Source organism: Bos indicus, chromosome 1, assembly GCF_029378745.1.
Source record: "Bos indicus isolate NIAB-ARS_2022 breed Sahiwal x Tharparkar chromosome 1, NIAB-ARS_B.indTharparkar_mat_pri_1.0, whole genome shotgun sequence".
Lineage (NCBI taxonomy): Eukaryota > Metazoa > Chordata > Mammalia > Artiodactyla > Bovidae > Bos > Bos indicus.
Genome location: NC_091760.1, coordinates 155,761,910 through 155,788,303, shown reverse-complemented (window position 1 = coordinate 155,788,303; position 26,394 = coordinate 155,761,910). Strand labels below are relative to the sequence as shown.

The 26,394-nt window shown below is 42.0% G+C and overlaps 1 protein-coding gene across 4 annotated transcripts in view; it reads left to right on the top strand.

The window, feature by feature from the left end:
- The window catches only part of SATB1 (SATB homeobox 1), a 99,698-nt gene that overhangs the window by 60,863 nt on the left and 12,441 nt on the right, over nucleotides 1-26,394 (top strand). For all 4 annotated transcript variants that reach the window (XM_070797251.1, XM_070797257.1, XM_070797247.1 and 1 more), the window contains exon 9: nucleotides 5,423-5,578. In XM_070797251.1, coding sequence (XP_070653352.1) covers nucleotides 5,423-5,578 — 156 coding nt within the window. The remainder of the gene's footprint in view (nucleotides 1-5,422; nucleotides 5,579-26,394) is intronic.

Below are 26,394 nucleotides of genomic sequence, written 5' to 3'. Positions count from 1 at the left end.
ATGGCAGAATTCTGTCTCTTTACATTTTGTATTTTGCCGGAGTCTGTATGAAATCACCGTGCATTTCTTTCCCCCCAAGTGAAGATACTCGAAAGCTGTTTTGAGACAAGTCTTTGGCTTGCATTGGACCTGGGCAGGCTTTGTTTCTAAAGAACTGCCTGTTGCAGGCAGAGGTCCCTTGTGGCTCACCAGAGACCCAGGGCCCCTGACGAGAGAATGGAGCCTCTTAAAGCTCCTTCCCTGGGGAATGTAGGTCATATAGGGAATGATTGGAAGTTCCTGGCTTGTACCAGACCGAGGACCTAACCCATGGAGGTGCTCGGATTCTAATCATCTGCAGGAAGGGGCTTCCCCAGGCCCCAGGCTTTACTCTCAGAAGAGCCTCCCCTAGGGAAGGCGTGGACCATCCTGCAGAGGCTCTTGGCTGGCCTCGCCTTGGTGAGATGGCCCTGTGCACCCCTGTCCATCAGACTTGAGAGAGGTAGCCACGCCAGGAGCTTTGTTGAAAGTATATTTTCACAATGTATGTGTTCTAATTCAAGAAATGCAGATACCATGGGACTTCCGTAGCAGGCCAGTGATTATGACTTGGCCTTCCGATGCATAGGGTATGGATTCGATCCTTGGTCTGGGAGCTAAGATGATCCTGTTTGCCTTGTGGTCAAAAAAACCAAAGCATGAAACAGAAGCTATATTGTAACATGTTCAGTGAAGACTTTGAAAGTGGTCCACATCCCCTCCCCCACCCCCCCAAAAAAGAATATCTGATTCCGGATTTTCTGAGCACCTTCATGTACATGAATTCCTGGAATTCTCATACCAACCTTTTGGTGGGAGAGAGATGAGAAGAGTCACAGACTTAGTTCTCAGATCCTCTGGTCAGTCTGCGGCTCTTTCCCCTGCCTCAAGCCGTGTCCTGAGAACAGTTTAGAAAGGAGAAAACGGAACTTGGAGACTGTTCGTCAGAGAGGGTGAGAATCTGTGTTACCAGCTGAGACGCCAGAACGCAGGTGAGAACGCTGCCCTGATGAAATCGACCGCTTGACACAGGACCTGCTTTGGAAGACGCTGGGCAGTGGGCATTTCTGAGATTGTAGAGGAAAGAGCCACTTCGATGGAAGGAATATCTGGGAGACACCAGTCCCTCCAAAGCCCCCTGATCTGAGAGGTTTCTTTTCTATCACTTAGCAAATTTTTCAGATGAGTTTACAAGATGAATTTTATTAGTAGTAATTAACTATTACTTTCTGGGAGTTGTCTATTCCACCAAACATAGCCATGTTAAGTTGGTGGTTTCTGTTTAGATGTGCACTTACTATGGATTTATTTGTGTGTTTTAAGATATGTGACATTTGAAGTTAAATTAGCATTTGCTGTCTTCCTAAGGACTGTTCAAAAGCCTATAATTATCAAGTTTTAACTTTTACATAAATTATATAATTACTTTTCCTATTTTTTTTAACATGTCTTTAAGGAATTCTTTGGTTTCTTCTGAAGTAAGCTGTGATGTTTTATAGTGATGTTTTAGAAGATGTACAAAGTTGATAGACGCAATATACAGTATAATTAACTTAATCTGGTAGCTTCACCTTTCTGTCTCTTTACAACAAATTCTTCTATAATATAATAAAACATTAGTTATGGGCAGGAACTTCACACTTGATTAAAGTTTTATTATGAATCTCTTGACCAGCTTTATGTTAAGATCACATATGTGCTTGGAAAATGCTTCTCCTTAATAGTCATCTTTTAAAAGCCAGAGGACTTTTGAAAAGTCCATATTTGGAAAATAACCAATATTGTTTCTACAAAAGGAAGCATAAAAGGATAGAGCCGTGATACTCCAAGCAGTGTTAATCTGTACAAATTTGAAAATGGAGGCTATTTTCTGTCACCAATAGGAATTCCTCAAAATAGCACATATCTTACATAACATTACTAAGAAAACATTTATAGTTTGCCTAACTTGAAAAATAAATTTAGACTGGATTTTTTAAACTAATGATAAAAGCATTCGCTACTAAAAATTAGACGTTCATGAGCTAGATTTAGCAAAGGGCCACCAAAAAGCAGGTGCATTATGTCTTAAAAAGTAAGAATTTTTCCAAATAAAGAAGTCCTGTGTAATGCCCCCTCCAGGGTACTGGGGTGTTTTCTAAGATAAGCACTGCTGTTAGACCCAAGTTCAGTTCTCAGCCTTGCCCCGTGGACAGATGACTTGACTTAACCTTGTTAGTTTTCTCAATTTAAAAACAGAGCGATAATAGAACATTAATATTAACCTGCTCAGGGCTCTTATGCAGGTGAATGTGCATCAACCCAGTGGCCAGCTTATAATAAACAGCTAATGTCGGTTTCTCTCATTATCATAATTATTGTTAAAACTGCATCAGACTCTGACTTGTGTGTGTGCACAGCCTCGTGCCCGTGCAGCGTGTGCTCACAGGCGCCTCCCCGCGCCAAGGGCGACCCCGGCAGTGTCCACTCTGTGCATAGCACGTGTGTCGTACGCGCCTTGAGGAATTCAGCAGTGTGTAAAGGAGCAAGAAACCTCCACGGGAGATTTGTGTTCTGCTGCACAATTTCAGCGAAATAAAAAGCAGGCCCTCGTGCCGCACCCTGTCCCCACGTGGGAGGGTGAATAGCAGAAGGCTCCTTCGTAACTGCTTGCCCGGCGCCTCTGTAATGATGGAGTGGCGTGCGCTACCTTGATAAAAGCTATTCAGAAAGCAACTGCCTTTATTTTACCTCCTGTGCTATTTGTGGAGAAGAGCTGGAGAGTAGTTTGTTTTGCCTGGAATGAACTACTTTATGAATTTTAATGTGTGATATAATATTAAAAGCTAAACCAGGATTAAAGAAGATTTTTTTTGTGCTAAGCTAAAATAGTACTTAGTAGAGTGAGGTATAAAAGATTTTTGTTTCCATTTTTACCTGGGGAAAAAATTTCAGCTTTCATATTTTTGAAAAGCTGTCCAAGTCAGTTCCCCTTAAGCAATAGCTTGTGTTTAGGGGGAAAAATGTGATTCCAGAATTCTAATAGCTTATCTCTGATAAGATGCCTATCCGAGCCAACAAGATGATAAAGAAGAGCTTTTCTAAATATTTTTAAAATGAGTAATACAGTTCGTTAATATTTTTTTAAGTTACTGCTCTCACTTTAAAAAAAATTTTTTTTCATGTGCTTCTTTTCCACTTTTGACTATGTTAGCTGCTAGGAAATGGTTATTTGATTTTTTTTTTGGTAAATAATTTAAAATGTTTGCTTGTTGATTCAGGTGGCAATTGCTTTATTAAAAAAATTAAACCAAAGAAAATTTTAGAAGCAAAATCACAAGGTTGAAACAAACGATTATAGCCCACCTCGAAGATAAATTCTCAAGCATTATTTTTACAGAAGAATGACAATTACTTTCAAAACACACTGAAACTCCCAAGTTTCCAAAGCCTGCCCTCTTAACGACTGCTAAGCAGATCACTACCAAGGAACTATTTCTTCCAATGCACTGGACTCCATGCCTCCATTTCCATAACATTCAGTGTTCAAAGCGATTGAAATGGCTTTTCTTTTCTCTTTCATTTAAGCAGTGAGAAAAATAGGTATTAAAAGGGACCCCATGGAGTGATCAAATCTATCCTTCTGCCTCAAAGCAAGACCACCCCAGAGCAAAGTTGTGAGTCTCACCAAAGCAACTTTGTAGGCAATTTATGGTAATGCGGTAACTCTTCTGGCTCCTAAAGTGGTGTTTAGCAGATTATTGCTTCAAAGCCGGTGTCTGTGCTCGGTGGCCTCGGTCCTTAACTGCCTCCCCGAGTGCCCCTGCTCACTGGAGCCCCAGAGCTGGCGGGGGCACCTGTGAGTCCAGCCTCCTGCCATCTCTGATGCCGGTGGGCCCCGTGTCCTTCCCAGGGCTGCGGTCCAGCTGTTTCCCAGCATCCTTGTTTCTGAGCTCCCAAGGCTAGTGTCCAAGTAGGAGAGTCTAGCCACATCCTCCAGAGGTGAGTTATCTTGCTAACTGGCTGCAAGTTAGAAAGGGAGTCGGATGGCATCAGTTTTAAAGCAAGCTGATCTTTACTTTCTAAGCGCAGGGAATTAGATTGCATAATTAATTCTGCCCCTTTTTTGATACCAAATATTTGGGGGCAAGGTGAAATAAGAATTAGAAGTCTTGGCTGTTCGGGAGAATATGTCATCTAGGGCTCCCAAATTATTCATTTATCCTAAAGTGAGCTTCAGTTTCTGCTGTTCATAGTAGATGAGAGGAAAGGTCAAGATGGTCAGTTTGTAGAGAACGGAAATCTGGATTCTGTAAAGGTCGCTAAGAAAAGTGGTTTTCGATGAGTCATGTTGTCAGGAGAAACATGGTCCTGCATCTCCAGTAACTTTTCATTTACATTTTCATCAGTTTCCCAGTAAAAAGCAGCTACATGGTTCATATGTGAATGTCCCAGGCTGGTTCCTGTAACTGCATAATAAAAGTCAAATTTTTACTTTAATGATTTAAAGTATTAAGGATTGCTTTTTAAGTTTTAAAAAAGATTATGATATCAGTAAATTTTGAGGTTGATTTCCCTCCTAAATTTTTTGTCATTTTTCTGGTGATGTCTGCTTATCATTTTTACCAAAGGGACTGATATTGATTCCTCGGTCAAGATTATATAGTTTGAATATATTTTGTGTGACTTGCAGTCATGTTCTATTAAATATTGTAAAATATGTTCTTATTGTCTTGTTCCACAAGTTAAAAGGAAATAGTTATACAGGGGTGCCAGGAAGCGATGAAATAATTACATGGAACAGCTTGGACATGCACTTGTTTAATGCCACCACCTTTATGATAATTAAGCAAGGCATTCTACCTGTTTCATGGATGGATAGAAGATTTAAATATGCAGCTCTGCAAATGGCTTTGTTATGGAAGATTTTTAAATGAAACATAAGTGGAAAAGGCATAAAAAAAGAGTCTAAAATTAAAAAGGCCATAGTATATAATAGCTATTAGTGGTGTGATTGTCTGTTAGGCGTCAGGTACCCAACAAAGACACAGCACTGTGCATTGCAGTTTTAATTGTGAATTTCCTTTGTTAGAATTGCAATGGAAGGTAATTGGGTAACAATTAGTTTAGGGTTTTCAAGTCTTTGAAACTATTCCGCTTTCCAGAAAACTTACTTTATGGCATTATAATTCCTGGTTGTCAGCTGGCAGTTGCTGTCATATTACAGATGCAATCACCTGTGACAATATGACTTCCTTACCTTAAGCAATCTGATCTCCAGCTAATAACTAATGTTGAATGACTGCCCTGTTGATCACCTTGATCATAAAAGGAGCAACAATGTCCAGTTTGGATGCTGAGCCTGAGAAGCTTCAAAACAATTTGGCCAATGGTAAATGACAGGCATGTTCAAAATGTTTTGTAGGTGAAAACAGCTACTATTGCCACTGAAAGGAATGGGAAACCAGAGAACAATACCATGAACATTAATGCTTCCATTTACGACGAGATTCAGCAGGAAATGAAGCGTGCTAAAGTTTCCCAAGCTCTGTTTGCGAAGGTGGCAGCTACCAAGAGCCAGGTAAGCGCCTCTGTTCGGCGTGCAGACCCTTGGCCTGCAGAGCCTGTGAGAGTGCATCCCAAGGACGCCTGTCGGCAGCTGACCTTGTGTCCCTGAGAGGCCACGGTTTCCAGGCATGTTGACAGCTGTGGGATGAGACAGGGTTCAGATTCAGGTAACAGATACTCGATTGTGTTTCCTCCAGCAGCCGTCGTCCAAATCACAGATTTCTCAGTCAATCCCTCAGTCAGTTAATAGTTGTTTCCAGAAGACTATTGTAGTGTGTAGGAGGTTTCTCCATCTGGCCTATTGTAGTGGAACAAATAACTTGAGTTATTATTATTTCATTAGAACTTGGGTGACCTTGATTTCCATCCTAAAATACTGTGAAAACTGTAGTTCGTTTCCGTTCCAACTCTGGCGTCTACCACCGTTAGGCGCACTTATTAAAGCAGACTCACACACACACGTATCTGTCTTTGCATATTAATAATTATTTATATGCATATATATGTGACACAAATTTAATTACAATTAGAAAAACTGTCTAAATCTTTTAGATGCTGTGTATGAGATATGGTACACAATTTTGATTATAGTCAGAAAAATTGTCTAAATCTTCTGAATTATAAATGAATAGAATTGAATTTGGAGAAGTTACAAATATTTACAAGATGACATAAAAAAGGATAGATAATGCAGTCTTTTATCAGTATGATTGTTATACATTGGTAATTTAAGTTTATCAAATAGGGCCATCTACATGAACAAATGCACAGTTATCTACAAGCTCTTGTTCAAAGGCAGGAATACTTTGTAAAGGACTGGAAGAATACTGAAGTCTCTTCCTCTTTGCAGAAAGATTTCGATCCCTGGGTTGGGAAGATCCCCTGGAGAAGGGAAAGGCTGCCCGCTCCAGTATTCGGGCTGGAGAATCCCATGGACCGTATAGACCATGGGGTCACCAAGAGTCGGACACGACTGAGCAACTTTCACTTCACTTGATAACACTATCCAAGTGAGACTGAGAAGCAGTCAAATTTTAGACAAATACATTTCATTATCATTAGTGAACTGTCCTTTTTGAAATAGCCTGGCTGCTGTCAACTTCTGACAAGATTTTGCCATCCTGAGACTCATTTACAATGTGATGTATTTATAATGTAATACTTTCATTATTAGCTTTTTCTGGAATTTTACTCTAGCAACATTAATAGTGGTCCTTGATGGGCGTTTTGCTTGAGAAGAGGTTGTTCTTGTTTAAGTTATAGGCTGGCTGAAATACTTAAGGGGTATCTTGGAAATGTTATATAAAAATGGTTAAACTCAAGCTGTGGACTGTAAAAATTATAGCTTTATAGGCCACATGCCTGCCTACCCTTCAATCACTGTCAAAGTGATAATTTCTACAATAATATGTTTCTTTTATTGTGAGATTCTAAACATCAAGTGCTGTTTAAACATTAAACTGAATTGTTTATGTTCGTGCCGTACCCGGCGTGTCATACATCAGGCCACCGTAATCTCTCATGGAATGTAAAATTCTGTCATGAATCATGGCTTGTATATCGGAAATTACTGTAATTTTGATTGGAAATTACAGGGCTCTTGAAATGTTTCTAATTATGATAGAATGTTAGAGCCGCTTCAAACCTGTGTGCTTCTTCAGATGTCCTCATTTACATGCCAAGACTCGGCCCTAAGGAGAGGCGTCCTGTGTGCACGTCGCCCCTCCCCCGCCGCCGCACCTTCCTGCTGTTGAGTCTAATTAGGATGAGACTCTCCTAGTGCAACATATTTTGTCCCACCTTTCTCTGTGATTGTACAGCTCTTCTGACCTTTCCAATTAAATTATCAAGACTAACAGACTGTCTTCCTATAAGGCCACTTTCCCCAAATCTCCAAAACAGATAAACAGAGAAACTAAACATGCATTACTGATTGCAGTAAGGGGCAGCCTTCAAACCCACAAACAGAAATAGATATTAAAACTTTCTGGTAAGTTGGCATCTGTCATTTAATCCCTATCCCACACCCCCTGCCAGCCCATTTCCAGTCTTACGAAAGCATATCTCCTTCTGAAGCAGTGTTTTGGCTACCTTCATGCTTTCTTTCTTTTAAACACTACGCCAATTCTGCCCACCTAAGCTGAGTTTCTGATTTTGAAACCATTCAGACAGTGGTTCAGTTCAGTTCAGTGGCTCAGTCGTGTCCGACTCTTTGCGATCCCATGGACTGCAGCACGCCAGGCCTCCCTGTCCATCACCAGCTCCCGGAATCCACCCAAACCCATGTCCATTGAGTCGGTGATGCCATCCAACCATCTTATCCTCTGTTGTCCCCTTCTCCTCCTGCCCTCAATCTTTCCCAGCATCAGGGTCTTTTCAGATGAATCAGCCCTTCGCACCAGGTGGCCAGATACTGGAGTTCCAGCTTCAGCATCAGTCCTTCCAATGAATATTCAGGACTGATCTCCCTTAGGATGGACTGGTTGGATCTCCTTGCAGTCCAAGGGACAGTGGTAGCAATGGGTTGATAATGTCACGTGAGTGATGTTCTGGGCAGGGTTCAGCATCCTTGTTTTGTGTCCCTGACCTACAAAGCTCCCCATGAGTCACTTTCAACCAGGTCAGTTGCAGCTTCTGTGTATCTGCCATGATGAAGTGTTCCCCGGAACCCCCAGAGCTGCTGGCTCATCTTCTCGGTACTGGTTGAAGAGAATCCCAGGGGCCAGCTGTAGACTGTTGGGATCCAACAGACGTTAGCTTTCACTCCCTCACATCGCAGTTCCCAACCACTGATTTACTGGAACTTCATTAAAAAGCATTTTTGTCGTTCTCTTCATTCTTCAGTTGAGATGTTAGCTACCCTCTTCGTGAAAATCTAAAGGTTGATGATTGCCGAAAAATAAGACCATCCAAAACCGGTCTACATGGCTGAGAGAGGAAGCCTGACTTAACAAGGGCAGGTGGTTGTTGACAGGCTATGTTCTCTTGCCATAGTTTTTGTGAAGGAAATATAAAAACTGGAATACAACCCAAAGCAAACAAAAACCTTCAGATGAGACTGACCTGTCGCGTGGTCAGAATTCTCAAATTGTGAGTTACTTATGCCTTGGAGGCACTTGCTGAGGCCCGTCAGCACGCAGGTCCCGCCAGACTCCGGGGAAGAGCTGGAGGCAGCGCTGTGTGAGCCCGTCCAGGCCCTTCCGCTTGTGTGTCTGGCCCTGATTCTCTCTGTCGGCGTAACGCTCATCACCTGTTCTGTGCTGGACCCCATCGTGCACTGTGTGTTCTGCATGTAGTTCTCAGGAACCCTGTGAGCTGTAACGTTGACGTCCTCTTTTTACACACGAGGGTCGCTTGACTACAAGTAAGAGAGCCACCCCCAAGTTCTCTGCACCCCTCTTTTCATGTCTTCTCAGGGTTCCAGGTAGCAGCAGGACCAAAGCTAGCTCCCCTCTTCCAGGAAAGAGGAATTCGGGACGCTGAGCTAATCAGTGGTCAAAACACTGGGGGCCTTCCTGTCTTCATTGACGTATTCACGGATTATGGGTTCTCGCCATCGGAGGGTTCTCGGAACCCGAGCTTCTTCATGCCTGGTTGGGGCTGGGGTGTAGGGAGGGGTGCCTGGTGAGGACTCAGGGGGCCGTGGTCCCGGCCTGTCACTGGCGTTAGAGCAGTGGAGGACGGGAGGGGTCTCATGCTGTCCTGTACGTGGAAGAGCACTGAAGTTTACAACACTATAACACAGATCATGGCTTGTAATGTGTTAAGCCAGAGACTCAGACCTTCACACACAGGGACTTATTTTTACCCATTTATGTATCTCAGATACCTTTCATTTTACAAGGTAAAGCTTTAGGTGGGTTGCCTCAATGGCAGGCAGCAGAATTCTTTTAAAAGACAGCACAGCCCTAGAAAGCTGTGGAACCAGATACGGATTAACTGTGGTCTGTGATGACTAATGCACCAGAGCGTTTTCAGGAAAAGAAACCAACTCTGCAGATCCCACCATTGCACATGTATCACATTTTCTCCTCCATGAGTAATAGAAATGAGATTGTTTTTAACTCTAATAGAAATGTCTGGGTAAAATATGCAAGTGCAGACTGAAGGTAGGCTACTTTTTGTGCTTGGGTAGGAAAGCAGGCTAATGCAAACTTTAAAAAGATGATATGCTCTAAACATAATGCGAATAGCTACAAATGAATACACTTTATATTCTGGGTATTCAAATAAGGAGCCGTTTTTTTTCCATGTGAATCATACTGGAATTTTATCAAACATTTAGTCTGATAACATTCAAATAATTACAGAAGCAGAATTCGCTAATTTTACTGTTAAAAACAATAGTTGATTTGGTAATAACCATTACAGCATCAAGGTTCAGTTACTGTTCAGTGGTTATAGTGTTTTCATATGGGAGATGGAAATGGAATTCTTTCCTTAATGGTGGCAGATGTTGGAATCTAATTTTATTCCACAGCAAAGCCCCTGAGAGCTCTGAGACTTCAGGTGTATGTCCAGCAAGGGGACATCAGCAGTGCTGCGGGTCTCGCCTTGTACATCGAGCTGTTACACTGATTTTCGCGTTTGCGGAGGTGGGGCTTGCAGATGCAGTGATGCTGTCGGAGTGAGGGCTGTCACTGTGCAGCCGCATCCCCGCTTGCATTTAGAAAGTGATTTCTCTCTGGCGCTTTATTGAACAGGGTAGTTCTTTTAGGTAAAGCAGTCAGATGATGGAAATTCTGTTTGACTGAACATGCTTTCAGTAGAATCGTTTGCAGTCTCTACCCACCGGTCCTGGCAAGTTACTGGACGCTTTGGCTGCAACCCTTTGGTGAATGGATGTGGTTTTTCGCACTAAAAAAAGAATTTCTGCCTCTGTGAAAATAGCATGCCAGTTAAAGCAACCAAATAATTCAAAGCCTCTTGCACTCTTTCACCTACTTTCAGACACATTTGTCATTGTCAGATCTGTAGGATGGGAGAGAGAAGGGAGAGTGAAGGAGAAGGAACACCTTCGTGCTCATTGGGCTTGTAGGTAAAAAAAAAAGGATTTTTGGATTTGGAAATTCTTAGATGGTGACTGGAATGCCTTAAACACGAATAAGAGATACCACACGTCATCGGCGATGGAAATAGGGCTGCTGTTTGTTGCTCAGTCGCTAAGTCGTGACCGACTCTTTCCAACTCCATGCACAGTAGCCCGCCAGACTCCTCTGTGCATAGGGCTAAGAATGCTGGGTATAGGAATCTACAGTGCTAAAATCCAGGAGAAAAATCACATAACTGTGTGCATTCTGTATACCAGATGCATTCTGTATTCCAGCCTGTCAGCAAAGGCATCTTTTATTTTGTCAGAATCAAATTGCTGTCGTGGAAACCTCACTTGGAAGCTCCGTGCTGACTCATTGTTTTGGAATGTTCTCGTAAAACAGACTTCGCTGCAGCATGATTTCACCTGTGCAGCCTCCTGTCTCAGACCCGCAGGAGGCCCCTGCCAGTTTCCGTGATTTCCGGAGCCGCGTGCTTCCCCGGCAGCCTGTGGGAAGGCCTTTCCCCGCGTCCCCAGAGCCCCTTGCCTTGGGCTGACTGCCTGCAGCCAGGGTCCAGGGAGGGAACCGCCCTTCTCCACCTAGCTCCTTATTTTATCTTCACTTATCTTTATTGGTGGGGAGGAGACCCTCCGGAGATACAGGTTTCCCTGGACTGGCTTCCAGGGAGGAGGAGGCGGCCTGAGGAAAGCTTACGGGAGGGGAGCAGTAAGGCGGCCTAACGCGCAGCGTCTCAGGACGAGCTGGCCCGAAGGTTGGCCGCCTTGGGGAGGCTTCGTGCTGCCCGTGTGACGAGGCCGTGCAGCCCTGCCCATCTCCTGGCGCAGTGTCCTGCACTATGTGATCTCTAAGCGTCCCTTCTGTCTAAATACCAGGGTCCCTATTGGATTGACTTTTTTTTTTAACTTGAATTATGCTTTTATTTTTTTAATTAATTTTTTATTGGAGTATAGTTGCTTTATAATGTTGTGTTCCTTTCTACTGTATAACAAAATGAATCAACCTGTATAACCCCACCCTTTAGGGCTTCCTTCCCATTTAGATGACCACAGAGCTTTAAGTAGGGCTCCTTGTGCTCTACAGGGTGTTCTCGTTAGTTACCGATTGTACACATGGTATCAGTGGTATATTTGTGACAATCCCCCTCCCCAACCAGGGATGGAACCCACAGCCGCTGCATTGGAAGCATGGAGTCTTGACCACTGGACCACTTGGGAAGTGGACTTAGTTTTCGAAAGTGTAGACCTATCTTTATGTTTCTAGGGGTCCCCAACCTCTGGGGTCTAAGGCCTGATCATAGGAGGTGAAGTTGATGTAATAATAATAGGAATTCAGTGCACAATAAATGAAATGAAATGCACTTGAATCATCCTGAAGCCAGCCCCTCCCCCCAGTCCTTGGAAGAAGCATCTTCCACAAAACCGGTCCATGGTCACAAAAAGGCTGGGGACTGCTGTGGTCTACTTGATTGCTAAACAGGACTTCTGCAATTAAGGCTTTAAATACATAAACATTGACATAATATAGCAGTTTAAAGGTACATGATGGTATGTTTTACAGTGTTTTAAGAACTATATTTGTTAATCTGAATATGAGCTCTTTTCACATTTCTATGTTATAAAAACAAGCATGTATTTTAATTTGGGGTTTGATCACAGAGGTAGGTTCAATAGAAACTTATCTGCTGATTATATTTTTGGCTAAAATATCACCTAAAGGGGTGTTTTCCCCCTACATACTTGATATTGTTTATTTCAGAAAGTCAAACCAAAGCTTTTTGGTTATCTTATTGCCACCTGAAAATCCTTTAAAAATTTCTTCTAAAATTTAAGATTAAGTAATTGGAGTCATGTAAATATGCGTTCCTCATTCTCCCATTTAGTAAGTTCATTGTAACAAGTATAATCATAACTAATTAAGCCCAGTTCTCCAGCTTTCAAAAAATGGCATAAAAAATTTTTACTCGGGATTTGGAGAGAAGCAGTTTGTGGCTATTGAGCCAGCTCTCTAAATAGGGTGAGCACGTGGGGAAGTTTGGGGAAGGTGACCCAGAGCGGGTCCTTCAAGGCAGGCCAGCGTGTGATGCGTTCTAGGGTATGAGCGTGCATTTGTAGAATCTACGGTATTCTAAAGCCACCTTTTGTTCCAAAATGTAATATAAGTTGAAAAGTGTAGACTGAGGATATCTTATGAAAGTTCCTCTTTTTGGAAGCCCTCTGTTGGGTTGACCAGAAAGTTCGTTCAGATTTTTTCCACCCAAACGGAACTGTCTGGCCGACCCAATATAATTAGCTTGACAGTTGAAGAGTTAAAGGACAGGCTCCAGTATCTCCAAAATGGGAGTAGAGAATAGACCAGACCAGTGGGATTTTAACTCTCGGCAGGAATGAATTTCAAAATGGAATGCTGTTCAGCTAAACTTCCAGTGTAATTATAACACTGATATAGTTCTTTAACAGACTGCCAAGTGAAAAGACAGTGTTTTCTCAAAAGTCTCACCAGTTGTCTTTTATGGCTTGGGTAGTAAAGGTAGGTTTTATTTTAGCTTTATCTTCTTTTTCCCTCATATGAGAAATGAAAATAAAGGCCCTGTGAAATGAATGAGCTATGAAAATGCATTTATGCAAAATGACAATAGAAAAATAGCTCTGGAAGAAACTGCAGTGTTAAAATTTCACATCAATGAAAGGTCCTAAAAGAGAGATGGAAGAACTTACGTTGGGAATATGAATCTGACATAGGATTTTTCGGCCCTGCTAAAAGAAGACCTTTGGTACCTTAAAAAGTAACCTTTGAGATTATTCATTCCTGTAACTGTAGTTGTTATGCTTTTATACATGCTGTTCTTTTGCCTGATAAAATGACAGCTTAATCATAGACCACCCATGTAAATATCTAAGTAAATATCTATATCTGCACGTACAAAATACATGTATTTAAAGTAGACTTTAGAGATTAATAGGAATATAGCCATTCTATAATTTGTCATTAAATATCTTGTAAAAAGAAAAGCTCCAATCTGCTGGCGGTGTCACCATATGATCGCTAAAGAGATGAAGTTGTCCTTTTTCTGAGACTTCATCTATTTCGGTTGTCTGGTCATAGAGAATGGATTCTCTTTTGAGTTCTTGATTCAGCCATTCCAGTGGCCTTTTGTGGTTTTCTTTTCTTTAAGCAATCCCGTTTTCAGCCCGTAGGCTTCAGGAATTGGGCTGAAACGCAGTCTCATAGCCCGCCCGCCTGCTCGGCCGCCTCGGCGCCTCTGCTCCTGTAAATCAGATCATAGGCAGCATGCTGTCGTATAATAAGGTGTCTGATCCTTATTACCAGTTTGTTGATGCACAGACTCCTTCAAATTGACCATTGCAACACATGGTTTCCCCTGAAACTAGCTGTGATAATTAGCGTGGTTCTAATGAGACAGAATGTCAGTGATCTTCTGCTGAACTGTCGAGTCCCGACGCTGCGGATGGGAACTGTCAGAGCCTGCCATCTGTGACAGCGCTTGGCACGTCCCGGCGGCTGCCGAGAGCATGCTCAGTAGGCTAGTTTCAGACAAATGGCCCTTTACTTGACGAGGGCCCTGCGTTCTGTTCAGCTCAAGAACACTGGCCCCAACTTTGGCCCACGCCAAAACCCATTTTGTGATCCGAAGGCAGAGAAATATGCAAACCTCTGTTGTAGGTTGCAGAAGAGAGGACTCTTTTATTTAGCAGGTGAATTTTCAGTGGCATTCCTTACTTTCGGCTTTTTCCCCCATCCTCTCTCTCCTTTTTTTTTTCCCTTTTTCCCCCCCCAGTGGTCCCATCCAGTCAGTTAATGGCAAGGCAGTCATCAAAGAGCCTCTTCCCCAGTTTTCATCCTGCCTTGTTTAAAAGAGATTTGTTGAGGAGTTGGGCTGGCTCATCACGATGGAGCAGTCAGATGTAGCAGAGAGGGGAAATGAAAGAAATAGTTGAGAATGCGTCTAGGAATACACAAGTCGGATAGCAGAATGAAAACGGACAGGACCGTGAGGTCTGAAAGCTCCAGAGAGGAGTGGAGAGGTGTGTGTGTGTGTGTGTGTGTGTGTGTTTCCTGGAGTACAAGTCCAGCGCTGCTTATCATTCCAAAATATGCTTTGTTGCTTTTTATTTCCTCCTCTCTGGCAGACCACACAGGGCTTGTTCTGAAGAACATTTTCACTAATCTGATCAGGCAGCCAAATACGCCGGGAAAACTGCTTTAATGATCCCACTAATTACCTCAAGTCAATATGAACTGTATTATTAGACTGAGGGAAAATATTCCATTAGGTCTCCCCCTTGGGAGTTCCTCCGCTTTGTGATGTCACCGGAGCCTTCACCCTCTCGCTTGTAATTAATTTTATTTACACACGCAGGCACGCACAAGGTCACACCTGCACAACCGGCGCTGGCCAGGGAGCGTGTGGCACTCGGGCTTAATCAGATCTGTCATAATTACCATTCTGCACGTTTCTGACACACGCTGTGAAATATTTCAATTTAACTGCCGCCACCAGCACAACCAGATGTAGTACGAGCGTGGCTGCGATGGAAACGTTATTCCTCAGGATAAACTCTCTCCTCCTCCTCCTCTCCTCCCCCCTTTGCAGCTAATGTAGCACAGAAGCTGATGGGTCCTGTAAATCTTGAATGCAGCGCTAGATTGATAACAGGCGATTAGACAGTTTAACCACAAACAGCTTGTTCATTTTTCACAAATGAAAACCACATGTGGTGTAACTAAAATTTCAGGCCCCCCCCCTTTTTTTTAAGAGTTGGGGTCTGCATGTGCATATGTTGGAGATGCTCTTAAAAAGAAAATGTGGTGGACAGAAGTTGTCTAGAAAAATAGAGAAGTTGCCTGTTTTTTGTTTTTTTTTTTTTCAGGTAGTTTTATCCAAACTATCATCAACTTCCTTTTTTTTTTTTTTTCACTTTTGCCAAAACTCAGATGGAAAAAGATGGTACTCTCCATTTCCTTTTTTCTTTTTTTGCACAGTTTTTCTTTTTTCTTTCTTTTATTTATTTATTGGATGGAAATGATAATATCCCTTTAGTGTCTGCCTTTTTGTCAGTGTCAAACCTTTTTTTTTTTTTTTTAACATAAGTTCTGAAAGAACTTCTACAGTGGGTATCTTCAGTTTTTTAAAGGAGAGTTTCCCTTATTTTTGTCAATGAAAAGTTGTTAGTTTAGGCATGGCAATCATATTCCTCACAATCCCAAAACAAAAAGGGACCCATCAAAAACTTATTTCCCAGAGAGGTGTGTTGATTTGCAGAATCAGTGTGAAGGGCAGAACTGAAAACCAGTGAATTCTGTTTCTTTAGAAATAGTGGAGACAGCCTGGCAGAGAGTGCAGGTGCCGGGTAACCGTTAAGGCCAGAGTTATCACCAGTCTCAGAAGAATCCAGCCATAAGAAAATTAAAGTATTGGAGCCATAGAAGGCAAAAGCTGGTGGAAAACTGAAATTATGAGAGGAGGAAGGAATGGGCTCTGTGGTGATGTAGAACTGTGCCTCTAGAGAAGGCTTGCAACAATCCACTTTAGAGACCATTTAAAATGTAGATCGAGCTAGTTAAATATCTTTTAATGCCAAATAAAATACACTCTTCCTTTTTATCTTTATTTTTGTTTTACTACTGAAGTTATGAGCCTCATTTCGAAATTTCCTCCCTGATAAGAGGTGCCATTTCCCACGGAATAGTGGATTTTTCTCCTTTCTCTCCTTTCTTTAGCCACTTACCTCTCTTCCTATTTCCTTATTTTAGTTTTCCTTCTCAGTGTTTCACCGTTTGCTCTGTGTTTGCTTCAGAATATCTTCCAACTTTGCAACTAGCATTTTTCTGCCTACTCATTCTTTTTCTTTTGGCCTGAATATCACTTTAGAGGAAAAGAAAGTATTTGTCTTAGAATCCCCCTTCCATCTGAACTGCTGAGCAGTTCACATGGTTGATGTCTTCAGTCTTAATTGGCCTGCGTAGTCATTTTGCAATACTGTTATCGTGGAAAGTTAAAGTCTCACACTACCTGTCACTGTACTGACTTCTGTTGAATGCAGATACAACCTCAGAATCCTCCTTAACACAGAAGTGAAAGCACCAGTTGCTAATCAGTGAGGTCCACCCACCATGGCTGGTGTCACGTGTATTCTAGGATACCCAGAAACAGATTTGCTGTATCTGTAATGTAGTTGTATGGGGATGAGTCGAAGAAATAAGAAACGTAGGGGTAAGAAATTACAGCTTTTGACTCCTGTCCTGCCTCTGCTTTAATGACCCTGAAGAATTTTGCACAGCGACTTCAAAATAGGTGAGCCAGCATGCAAGTGAAATCACATTTTGCAGTCATTGAACTTGGCACTTAATGGAAACTTGCCTTTTTTCATTGCAAGTGAAAGTTTGCATTTGTAATCTAAGAAGTCATCCCCAGCTTTCCATGTTTGCAAACTTTAGTTTTCATAGGTTAGGATTTCTTTTTGTCTTAAGTATACCTGTGGATACAAAAGAGAAGAGGAAGAACCAAAAAAAAAAAAAAAAAAGAATAGCTGTTCAGGGATGCTAGAGTATATGTGAAGTTTGAGTTTTGAGTAGGAGACAAGAACATGTCTTTCCATTAAATTTAACAAGACTCCAAGAATCCCCATTATTCAAGGAAAATATTGAAATTTTCTTTATGGACCCTACTGGGTCCCTGTCTAATGCAAAGACAGTTTTCATGTATCTGTTAACAAGTCCTGGCTGAAGATTAGTAGAAAAGGAGTCTATAAACTTGATCTTAGTCCACCTTCACCCACTCTGCGGTCATGCAGATCTTCAGGAAGATGTTCAGGAAGCAGAATTTGTTCTTTGAATATTTACTCTATTTTCAATGTCAGCATTTTCCACCAGCATCGTTGAAGTCGTCAATATCATCTATCGTGTAGCCCGTGTTTATACTCCAAGCTGAAGGAAAGAGGAGAGTGTGGTTCCTGATTATCTATGTCAGAAACGTACTGATCTGCAAAGTCACTTGTGGTTTCTATAACAACTTGTACATAAACGTCGTCTTTCAGAGAAGGCCTTGGGGATTGCAAAGAGTAGGGGGTCCCAGGTCCCCGTCCGTCATGTTGGGGAGACCCAGGCAAGTTGCTTGGCCTGCCAGGCCTCTGACTTTCCCGTTCAGGAGAGTGAACTAGCTTGGGTCAGACTGTCGCGTCCTGGGCAGGTCCACATTCCATGAGTTTGTTGCTGAAGCAGGCGCACGAGTGTGAAAAAGGATGCTGTTTTGATTGAGGGTACCGCTGGCAGGTATGTTGTATGGGGATGAGTCCCAGGGGAGGCAAGGTTTTGAATAATGGAAGGGCTTAGCTGACGGGGACACAGTGCTGTTTTGGGGGCGTTTTAACCTAAAAGAATTATTTATGAGGGACATGTAGTGAGAACGGGCTGTTTGAAATCCAGGCTGTGAACTCCGTGATACGTAGTGCGCACTGGGCTCCGGATTGATGTGCTCTCGTCTGAGACTTGTTGCTGGAAAGCTGGAACAGCCGCCTCCTTTGTCAGGGACCATGCAGAGTTGGGCCGACATGCAGAGGAGGCGAGCTCCGTTCAGTCAGGGCCTGGCCTTGGGTTGCTATGTGGTGGGGTAGTGGTTGCCAACGCCCTGTGATTAGAGATTGCTAAAGAGCTTCCTCCTTTAACATGTCTTTTTTGGGGTTTTTAACTGATGCCTGAAAGTCCACCTTTAACTTCTCATTTTAGGGGATTGATTCAAAACAAAAGTTCTTCAGGGCAGGATAGCACATCGAAGAGGAAAAAATAGACTCAGTCCACGAGCAGTCACAGGTTTGGAAGAGGTCGGTGGAAAGGAGAGTTAACTGGGTGAAGGAGGCAGGGAATGAGAGCTGCTGTGCAGGAGTTATCTTGACACTCTCAGTCGCAAGCTTGTCACCTGGTACCTGGAGCGTCTGATAGCTGCTGGGGAGTGCCTAGCCCCAGATGTCTTCTTTAAATGTTCCCCTGTTTGTTCCTTATACCAACACTAGGCTGCTTGTCAGGGCGTTACTTGACTGGTTCATTGATGGAGTATTTGGTGGTTAAAATGAAATGCAGATTAGGTAAAAAATAAATTACTTTCAGTGGGGTCAAGGAAGTGAAGGCTGTAAATAAAATATACGTTCACAAACAGACAAATGCTATTAGGAAAATCCAGCTTGGTCCATGCCAAGCTGTTACTGTCTAAATTGCCTTCTTTTTTCCTGACTTGCAATTAATTTTTGCTTGTGTGTTTGGAGATTGGGGGAAGGGTAATAGCCTAATGGGTAATGATTTTATTTTAGTATTTTGATTAAAGAGTCTAAATAACTTGGACCCTGGGTAACCATAAGAACTAACGCCTTATCCATCAAGCTTAATTTCCAGGCAGAGAGTTGCGTCTATATTTTTGGATAAATTCAGCACTGAGGTGTATATAGAATGTACAGGGATGAGGCGGTCACGGGCTCCTTTTCCACCCTCCCTTTACCGTCTTTCCTGTTCACTTTCTTCTCTTTCTTCAATCCGTTGCTAGCTTCCTTCTGCCTGCTCTCAAATCTGCAAGGCTCTCTTTATGGCCATTTGCTCTTTGAAGAGGTGAGGAGAAGAAAGGCCAGTCACTGGTCTGCAGGCCTCCCTCCCTCCACCCCCGAAGGCCGCCCCTGCCTTAATTCCGTTCCTTTCCCTTCTTGCGTCTGCCCCACTACTTCTTCGTCTTTAGGAAACCCAGGTGTCTTTGGACAAACACTGTTAGTGTTCCTCTCCAGGCAGATAGGCGTTTCTTAAAGGCAACTCTGCTCACTGTGCTTACCTTTATAGTTTGGGGATGGTGTGACCTGAGCTAAGTCAGCTTCCTGATTCAGAGGTTGTAAACCCATTTACTGAGTTCATAGCAGGACCAGGTGAAAACACAGCGGGGTGCACACGTGTGCTGGTGTTAACTGTCAGTTAGGAAAGTTCAGGCTCTTAAACTATCACTTGATGAGGGCATTCTCCTCCAGACCTGAAATAGATGGATCTGATAAAAGTCTTCCCTCCAGTGACTTGGGGATTGAGTGGGGGTGGGGTCCCACACACACATGCATGCACGCGCGCACACCCCACACACTCACACACCCCACACACTCACACACCCAGGGCACTGCTGAAACACCCCTGGTGGAATCCCGGGGCTCCTTGGAACACGATATGGGAACCATTGACTAGTGATTAACTGTTCCCTTCCACCCGTCTCTAAGAGGTGTGGTGCCTGAGCGGCAAAAACAAAAAAGCAACATGATAAGGAGATCTGTTCCAAGAATTCCTAAATGCCACCGTTTTCTAATCTACTAGGAGCTTGTATGAGATAGTTCTGGAATAATGTTTGAAACATATATATTTAGGTGCGTATCTACATATGTATACGGACACACAGATATTGGTGGGGGGCACCCTCTTCAGGAATTCTTAACCTGTGTCTCATCTTCCCCCAAGGGTCCACGCATGAACTTAGAGTAAAAAAAGCTTTATTTCACTGATGTCTTATTGAGGTTTGGCACTTAATTATCAGTATAGGCAATGGGTGACAGTATTGTTAGGAACACCTAAGGATTTGTCACCAATAAAAATCATAAATATTTTCATGTCACATTTTTATTGTAGATAATCTCAAAATACTGTTTTTGCTCATCACTCTAAAATTATGGTAGGTCTTAGATCTTGTTATTTATATGTCAATAAAGAATCACACAGTGTTGTATTACTATAACATACAATTTTGATGACTGTATTTCAGTGCAATTTTTTTTTTTTTTTTTTGGTAATTTTACGTATTTTATTTCTGGCCCATAAAAACATTGTCCTGAAAACAGTGGACTTTACCAGACTACCAGAAGGGCCATCACACAAAAGAGGGGAGGCCAATGTTTACATCAGTTGTGTGTTAGAAGAAAAAACAAAAAGTCTAATTTTTTAAAACATCAGCTGAAGAGTTCTTAAATTTACCTGGGAAAGATTTATTTATTACTTTTGCAGATGCTTATTTTTCAAGTACCCTGCACTCCAGAGTACGTAAGCATGGGTGACGATGACTGCAGTGACATTTCAAACAACAACACAACCCTCCACACAGCCTGTTCTCCAGAATTCTGATGCCCAGCACTTGGGACAGTGCCTTTGCCCTCAGGCTGGAAACTTTTTGCCAGGTAAACTATACCTTGGCTGTCAGCTTAAGTCTGAACTTTAAGCTGATCTTCCTCACTGGCCAGCAAGTGCTGGGAGCATTGGTCCCTCTTCTGTCTGTCCCACGTCTCAGCCTCACGGTAGAGGGCACATAGAGGGCACTCTGTGGTTATCTGTGGAAGGGCAGAATGATTCAGGAGTAGATTCATCCAGCCGCAGTTTTGCCCGCACAAAAGCTGGCGTACTCCTAAGGCGGTCCCGGTGGGAGGAAGGCGGGGAGACCTTTTGCCCAGGAGGCCAGGGTGGGGCCCGGCTCTGCCTGCCCCTCTGGACGTGCCCTCCCGGGCACGGTGCAGGGTCGGCGGTGGGGAGGGGCCTCCGCGTCCGCTTTCACTGGTACATTCTGACCTGGCCGTTATCACTGCGACTCCATGGTGCTTCTAGAAATAGTCACCCTTTCTTTCTTTTAAGCCTTTTTTTTTTAATCCCCCAATTCGAGTTCCTCATTTAAGCTGACTTCTGATGAGTCGCTTTGCATAATGGATAAAGCAGTGTGGTTTTTGGCCGCAAAATGGGTGTTACTTTATCAGCAAAATCATAAGCAGCTTGGGAGCTTGTAATGACCCTGCCCGCTTGATGGTTCCTCTAAGATATGAGCCCCATAACTTTTACAATCCCGAATTGCCTTCCCCTGGTTTTAAACATTCTTTTGTTATCTCTCGTAGAATATCATAGAGGGAAGATTTAAATTTTTAATTCGCAGCCCCTCAATATGAATAATGAGAGGTATAGCCCATTTGAGGAGATATCTGCAGTGTTGAAAAGTTTTATATAAATCAATGAAAAATGGAATGGCAGAAATATTTGTTTAAATTAACCTGATGATAGATTATTTTTGTAAGCTGACAACTAGTGTATTGAGTTAACCATCATCTAAAAATTACTCATGTTACAGGTTCATATTTTTATAGGTTTTTTTTTTTTTTTGCATATGGCATATACAGATATTCCACAACATTTTTTCATGATCATTGTAATTTTGAAGAAAAAAATAAATATTGAAAGTTTTTAATAGTGCCTTAATGCAACATAAGAGATTTGCTTCATAATATTATGGTATAAGAGCACACATTTATTGGGGTTGAGGGATTTGGAAAAAGATAAGTTTCCCAGGAAACTTGTGCTGTAAATAGTCAAATGTATATGCCTTTGATAGAAGCCTTCTTTTTTTTAACGCATCGTTTTATCTTTATTTATTTATCTTTGGCCATGCCGTGCGGTATGTTGGATGTTAGTCCCCGACCAGGGATTAAGCCCGTGTCCCCTGCATGGGACACGTGGCGCCGTAACCACTGGGCCACCAGAGGAGCCCCAGAAGCCTGTTACGGGGCCGCTCTGCCTCCTAACCCTACTAGGCTGAGCTCACTTCCGATGTTGCTTCTTCGAAAGGCAGCATTATTATGAGTGTAAGTTGCTGGACTCTGCTATCGTGCACGGTGCCCTCAGGAACTGTAGTGGTGTATACAGTTTTTTGCCACAAACTAAATGGCTCGGACTGTGTTATTTTTCTATTTACCTCTGATTCCCCCAACTCTCTGCCACTTCAGTGTTGCAGGGAATCTTCTGCTGTATTTTTACACTCACTCACTCAAGTGTGAGCCTCTTGGGTGAAGGCAGGTGAAAAGCATGCCCTTCATGGGGCTGTCCATGTTGACGTGTGTTTATGACAGATGTAACTCAGCAGAGATGGGGGTGGGTTGGAGTAAAGAAGTCCACCAGCCTCAGTTTGTGGGAGAAACGCTGAGGGTTGGGGCCAGAGAGCAGGAATGGAAAAGAAGACGCAAATTCAAAAGACATTGAGGAGTAGAATTGATGGGAATTTATGATTGTTTATGGAGAAAACAAACAAGAAAAGTCAGATTTTTTTAATTGAAGCTGTTTACCATGGTTTTTTAAAATTGAAAAATAGTACTAGCCAGTATAGAAAAACACATTTTAAAGAAATCATAAAGGAGGAAAGACCATAAAAAAATACCCAAATCCCAATTAACTAGAAATAGCCTGATTTGTGTTCTTTGTATGCACATATGTGTATGTTTATGCATATACATGCATACACATGTGTGCACATACATGCCTTTCATTCATTCATGCTCTAAACTCACCTTTTAATTAATTCCCTATTGAGGTATATTTAAGTTGCATTCAACTTTTGCTGTTACAAACAATGCTAATGTGAACATTATTATAGTTCAATATTTGTATACATCTTTATTATTTCCTTAGGGTTAATTCTCAGAAGTAGAAATTATTGGATCAAAAAAAGCATTTGTGTTTTAAAGGTAATTGCTACTCATTCTACACTCATCATTTCCCGTTGTGCTTTGGAAAGATTATACCAATTTATGCTTCAAATAGCAACCTTTCACCCGGGTGACTGGGTGAGTGGAGATGCCATTAACAGTTAAACTCTACAGAAGGAGCTGTGTTTGTGGGGGAAAGATACTGGGTTCAGGTTGGGATGTGGTAACTGAATTATTTTCATTAACTCCCCAGATAGCCACATTCCTTTGGATTATATTTGTGATGATGACAAGGATAAAAATAATCATTCATCATACTGTTACTGTGCACCAAGCCCCTAGTGTGAATTTTCTCAAAAATTCTTAAAACCCTAGGAGCGGTGGTAACATTACCCCCATTTTACAGAGGAGTAAATTCAGGTCTAGCGAACTCAAGGCACTTGACCAATCACTATTAGAATAAGTGTTAAAATAAAGACATAGGATTTCTTAACAAATTGACCTTAGGGGTACATTACATAGAGGAGATGAAGTCACAGTGATTAAGTAGCATCCTGAAGCAAGTGTGGCAGAGAACGATGGTGAAAGAATGGGAAGCTTGGTGAATTCCACAGCGACTATCCACCTATTTTCCCAAGCTTATTGCTAATTCTTTTTTTTTTCTTTATTCTTCCAACTGAATATTGCCCATTCTTCAAAGCCAAGCCGCCATGACTCTTCATCAGCGAAGACGTCCTTGAGCATTCCAGCCCATCTCTCCCCTTGGTTCCCACGTGATGTCTGCCCGTCATTGACCTTCACTATATACTGCTTTGCTCTAGTAGCTATGTTTGAATTCCGCCTTTTCCCTACTATCCTGTGAGCCACGTAAGGCAGATGCTTTGGGTGAAGTCATCAGACCCTCTGTGGTTATCATAGGCCAGGCACTGGGCTGAACAGAACCCTGTTCCATTTGTAGCAGCCGCGGTCTTGTGAGATAAATGCCATTATTATCTGCACTTTGTTGAGGAGAATTGGGGACTCAGGGGATTTGCTCAAGTTCTCATACATAAGTGCCTGCCCTGGATGTAATTCTTAACTGGTATGCTGAAGTGATGGAGCGTAACTGGAAGGAGAGTTAGTATTTACATGGGAAGAAAAAACAAAGGAGAGGGCTCCTCTATTTGAGAAAACAGTGTGGGGAATGGGCGTAGAATGTGGGGAAATGACAGCTGATAAACGCTCCGATGAATTAGGACCCGAGTGTGATTGGGTTTGCAGGCAGCTCAGTGGCCGAGAATCTGCCACCTAATGCCGGAGACGCGGGTTGGATCCCCGGGTCAGAAAGACACCCCGCAGCAGGAAATGGCAACCCGCCCCAGTGTTCTCGCCTGGAGAATCCCGTGGACAGAGGAGCCTGGCGGGCTACAGTCCACGGGGTCGCACAGAGTCGGGCACGACTGAGTGAGCCCGAGCATGACTGAAGGACCCTCCCGTGAAGCTCTAGGGAGGGTAACCTTTTTCTCCCTCTTGGGAAGCTTTCAAGGTCATTTTGAGCAATAGGATAATGTTGGGTGGTTTGAAAGCAAAGACCAGAGCAGTGATTTCATCCTGGTCTCCCTTTTCCAAGGGCATCTCAAAGTGGACTAAGGGGATTCAAGAAAGCTTAGTTACACCTGTGTATTTACCTATCAGGAAGTTCCACAGGCCAAGCCAGACATTGTATTTGCTTTTTGTAGGAGTTACAGCTGTCTGTCGTAACGCTCCTTCTCTCCTTTCCTAAAGCTCTAGTCGTCACGGGTATACGCTTTCCCCTAAGAGAGGACAGGGGATGATTACTTAAAGGCTGTTTTGTTCTGAATTTAAGATAACCATCCTTGGGATGTACTTAAAACGATTCTTTGGTGCGTAAGAGCATCATTCAAGGAAAAGTTGCCGACAGGTCAGTGGTGGGCAGAATGGAAAGGAACAGTCTTTACAGTAGAAACAGAGACCAAGATGAAACCAGTGTTACAGCGGGAACCTTGGGGAGCCTTGGAGATACCGCGTTTCCTGTCTTTTAATGGCACTTGATATCAAGAAGGAGGAGAGAATAAAGACTTAAGTTTAAGTGTTTTTTTTTTTTAAACAGATGTGGTATTTTATTTTTTATTTTCTTGGATTATTATTGAAGTTTTAGTTAATTCACAACTTTGAATTAGTTTCAAGTATAAAACAAAGTGATTCAGTTATATATATATATATATATATATATATTTTTTCAGATTCTTTTCTATTATGCGTTATTACAAGATACTGAGTCATATTCCTAGGCCTGTACAGTAGGTCCTTGTTGCTAACCCATTTTATATATAGCAGGTTGTATCCGTTAATCCCAAACTCCTAATCTATCCCCCCCACCCTTCCCTTAAGGAAGATTTTTAAGGCAGAGGGTATAAATGTAAAGCAAGAGCCAAACCTTATGACTGAAACTTACGTAATATTTTAAAATGCATTGAGATTGAGAGAGAAAAACATACTCTTTTTTAGAATCTGTATCAAGTATCAGACATGTAAGCCAGATTTATGTTTAAACTTTGAAGACACCATCCTGAAAGCAAGTTTGAAGTCTTTGAAAAAATTAGTCTTTAAATTAGTTATCTTCCAGATCTATTAAAAAAAATAATAAGATGAAGGCTTTATTCAGAAATTCTGTTTCAGTCAAATTAAGAGATTATCTTCTTGTCAGGTAATTTAATATGTTGTCTATAATTTCATACTTTTATCTTCATTAATTTTTCTCCTCAAATTCTTCCTGAAAATATTCTTTAAAACTTTCCTGACAGTCTTTTTAAGTGAGAACCATTTTATGTTTTTATCTACTCTGCCCAAACTATCTGATACTCTTGTTATGAACCAAACAATATATAGGAAAAGAAAAGAACATATATTTATATGCTCCCTCAAGTCAATGCCTTTGAGAATGTAAAAAGGAAGTAAACAGTCAAACCACAGAGAAAAAGTAATTTTCTTTTTTTTTTGCTTAATTAAATTTTAAGCAAAATTGATAAAAATCATTTACCAGTGATTCGGAATATTCCTTCTAAATTGACTAAATTTTAATGTGAGCTTCCCCTAAACTGTAGAAACATTTCTTTTTGTTAATGCCAAACCTCCAGAAATTCTGCTAGCTTTATCTAACCTCTTGAAGACAGAGTGGCAAAAATCTACTCAAGTGAGAAATTCATGGATGGTTGTTTATGACCTATTATTAATTCAGTATGGAAACCCACAGATTTTGGCTAAGATACTGAGTCCCTTAAATAAACTGTGGAATC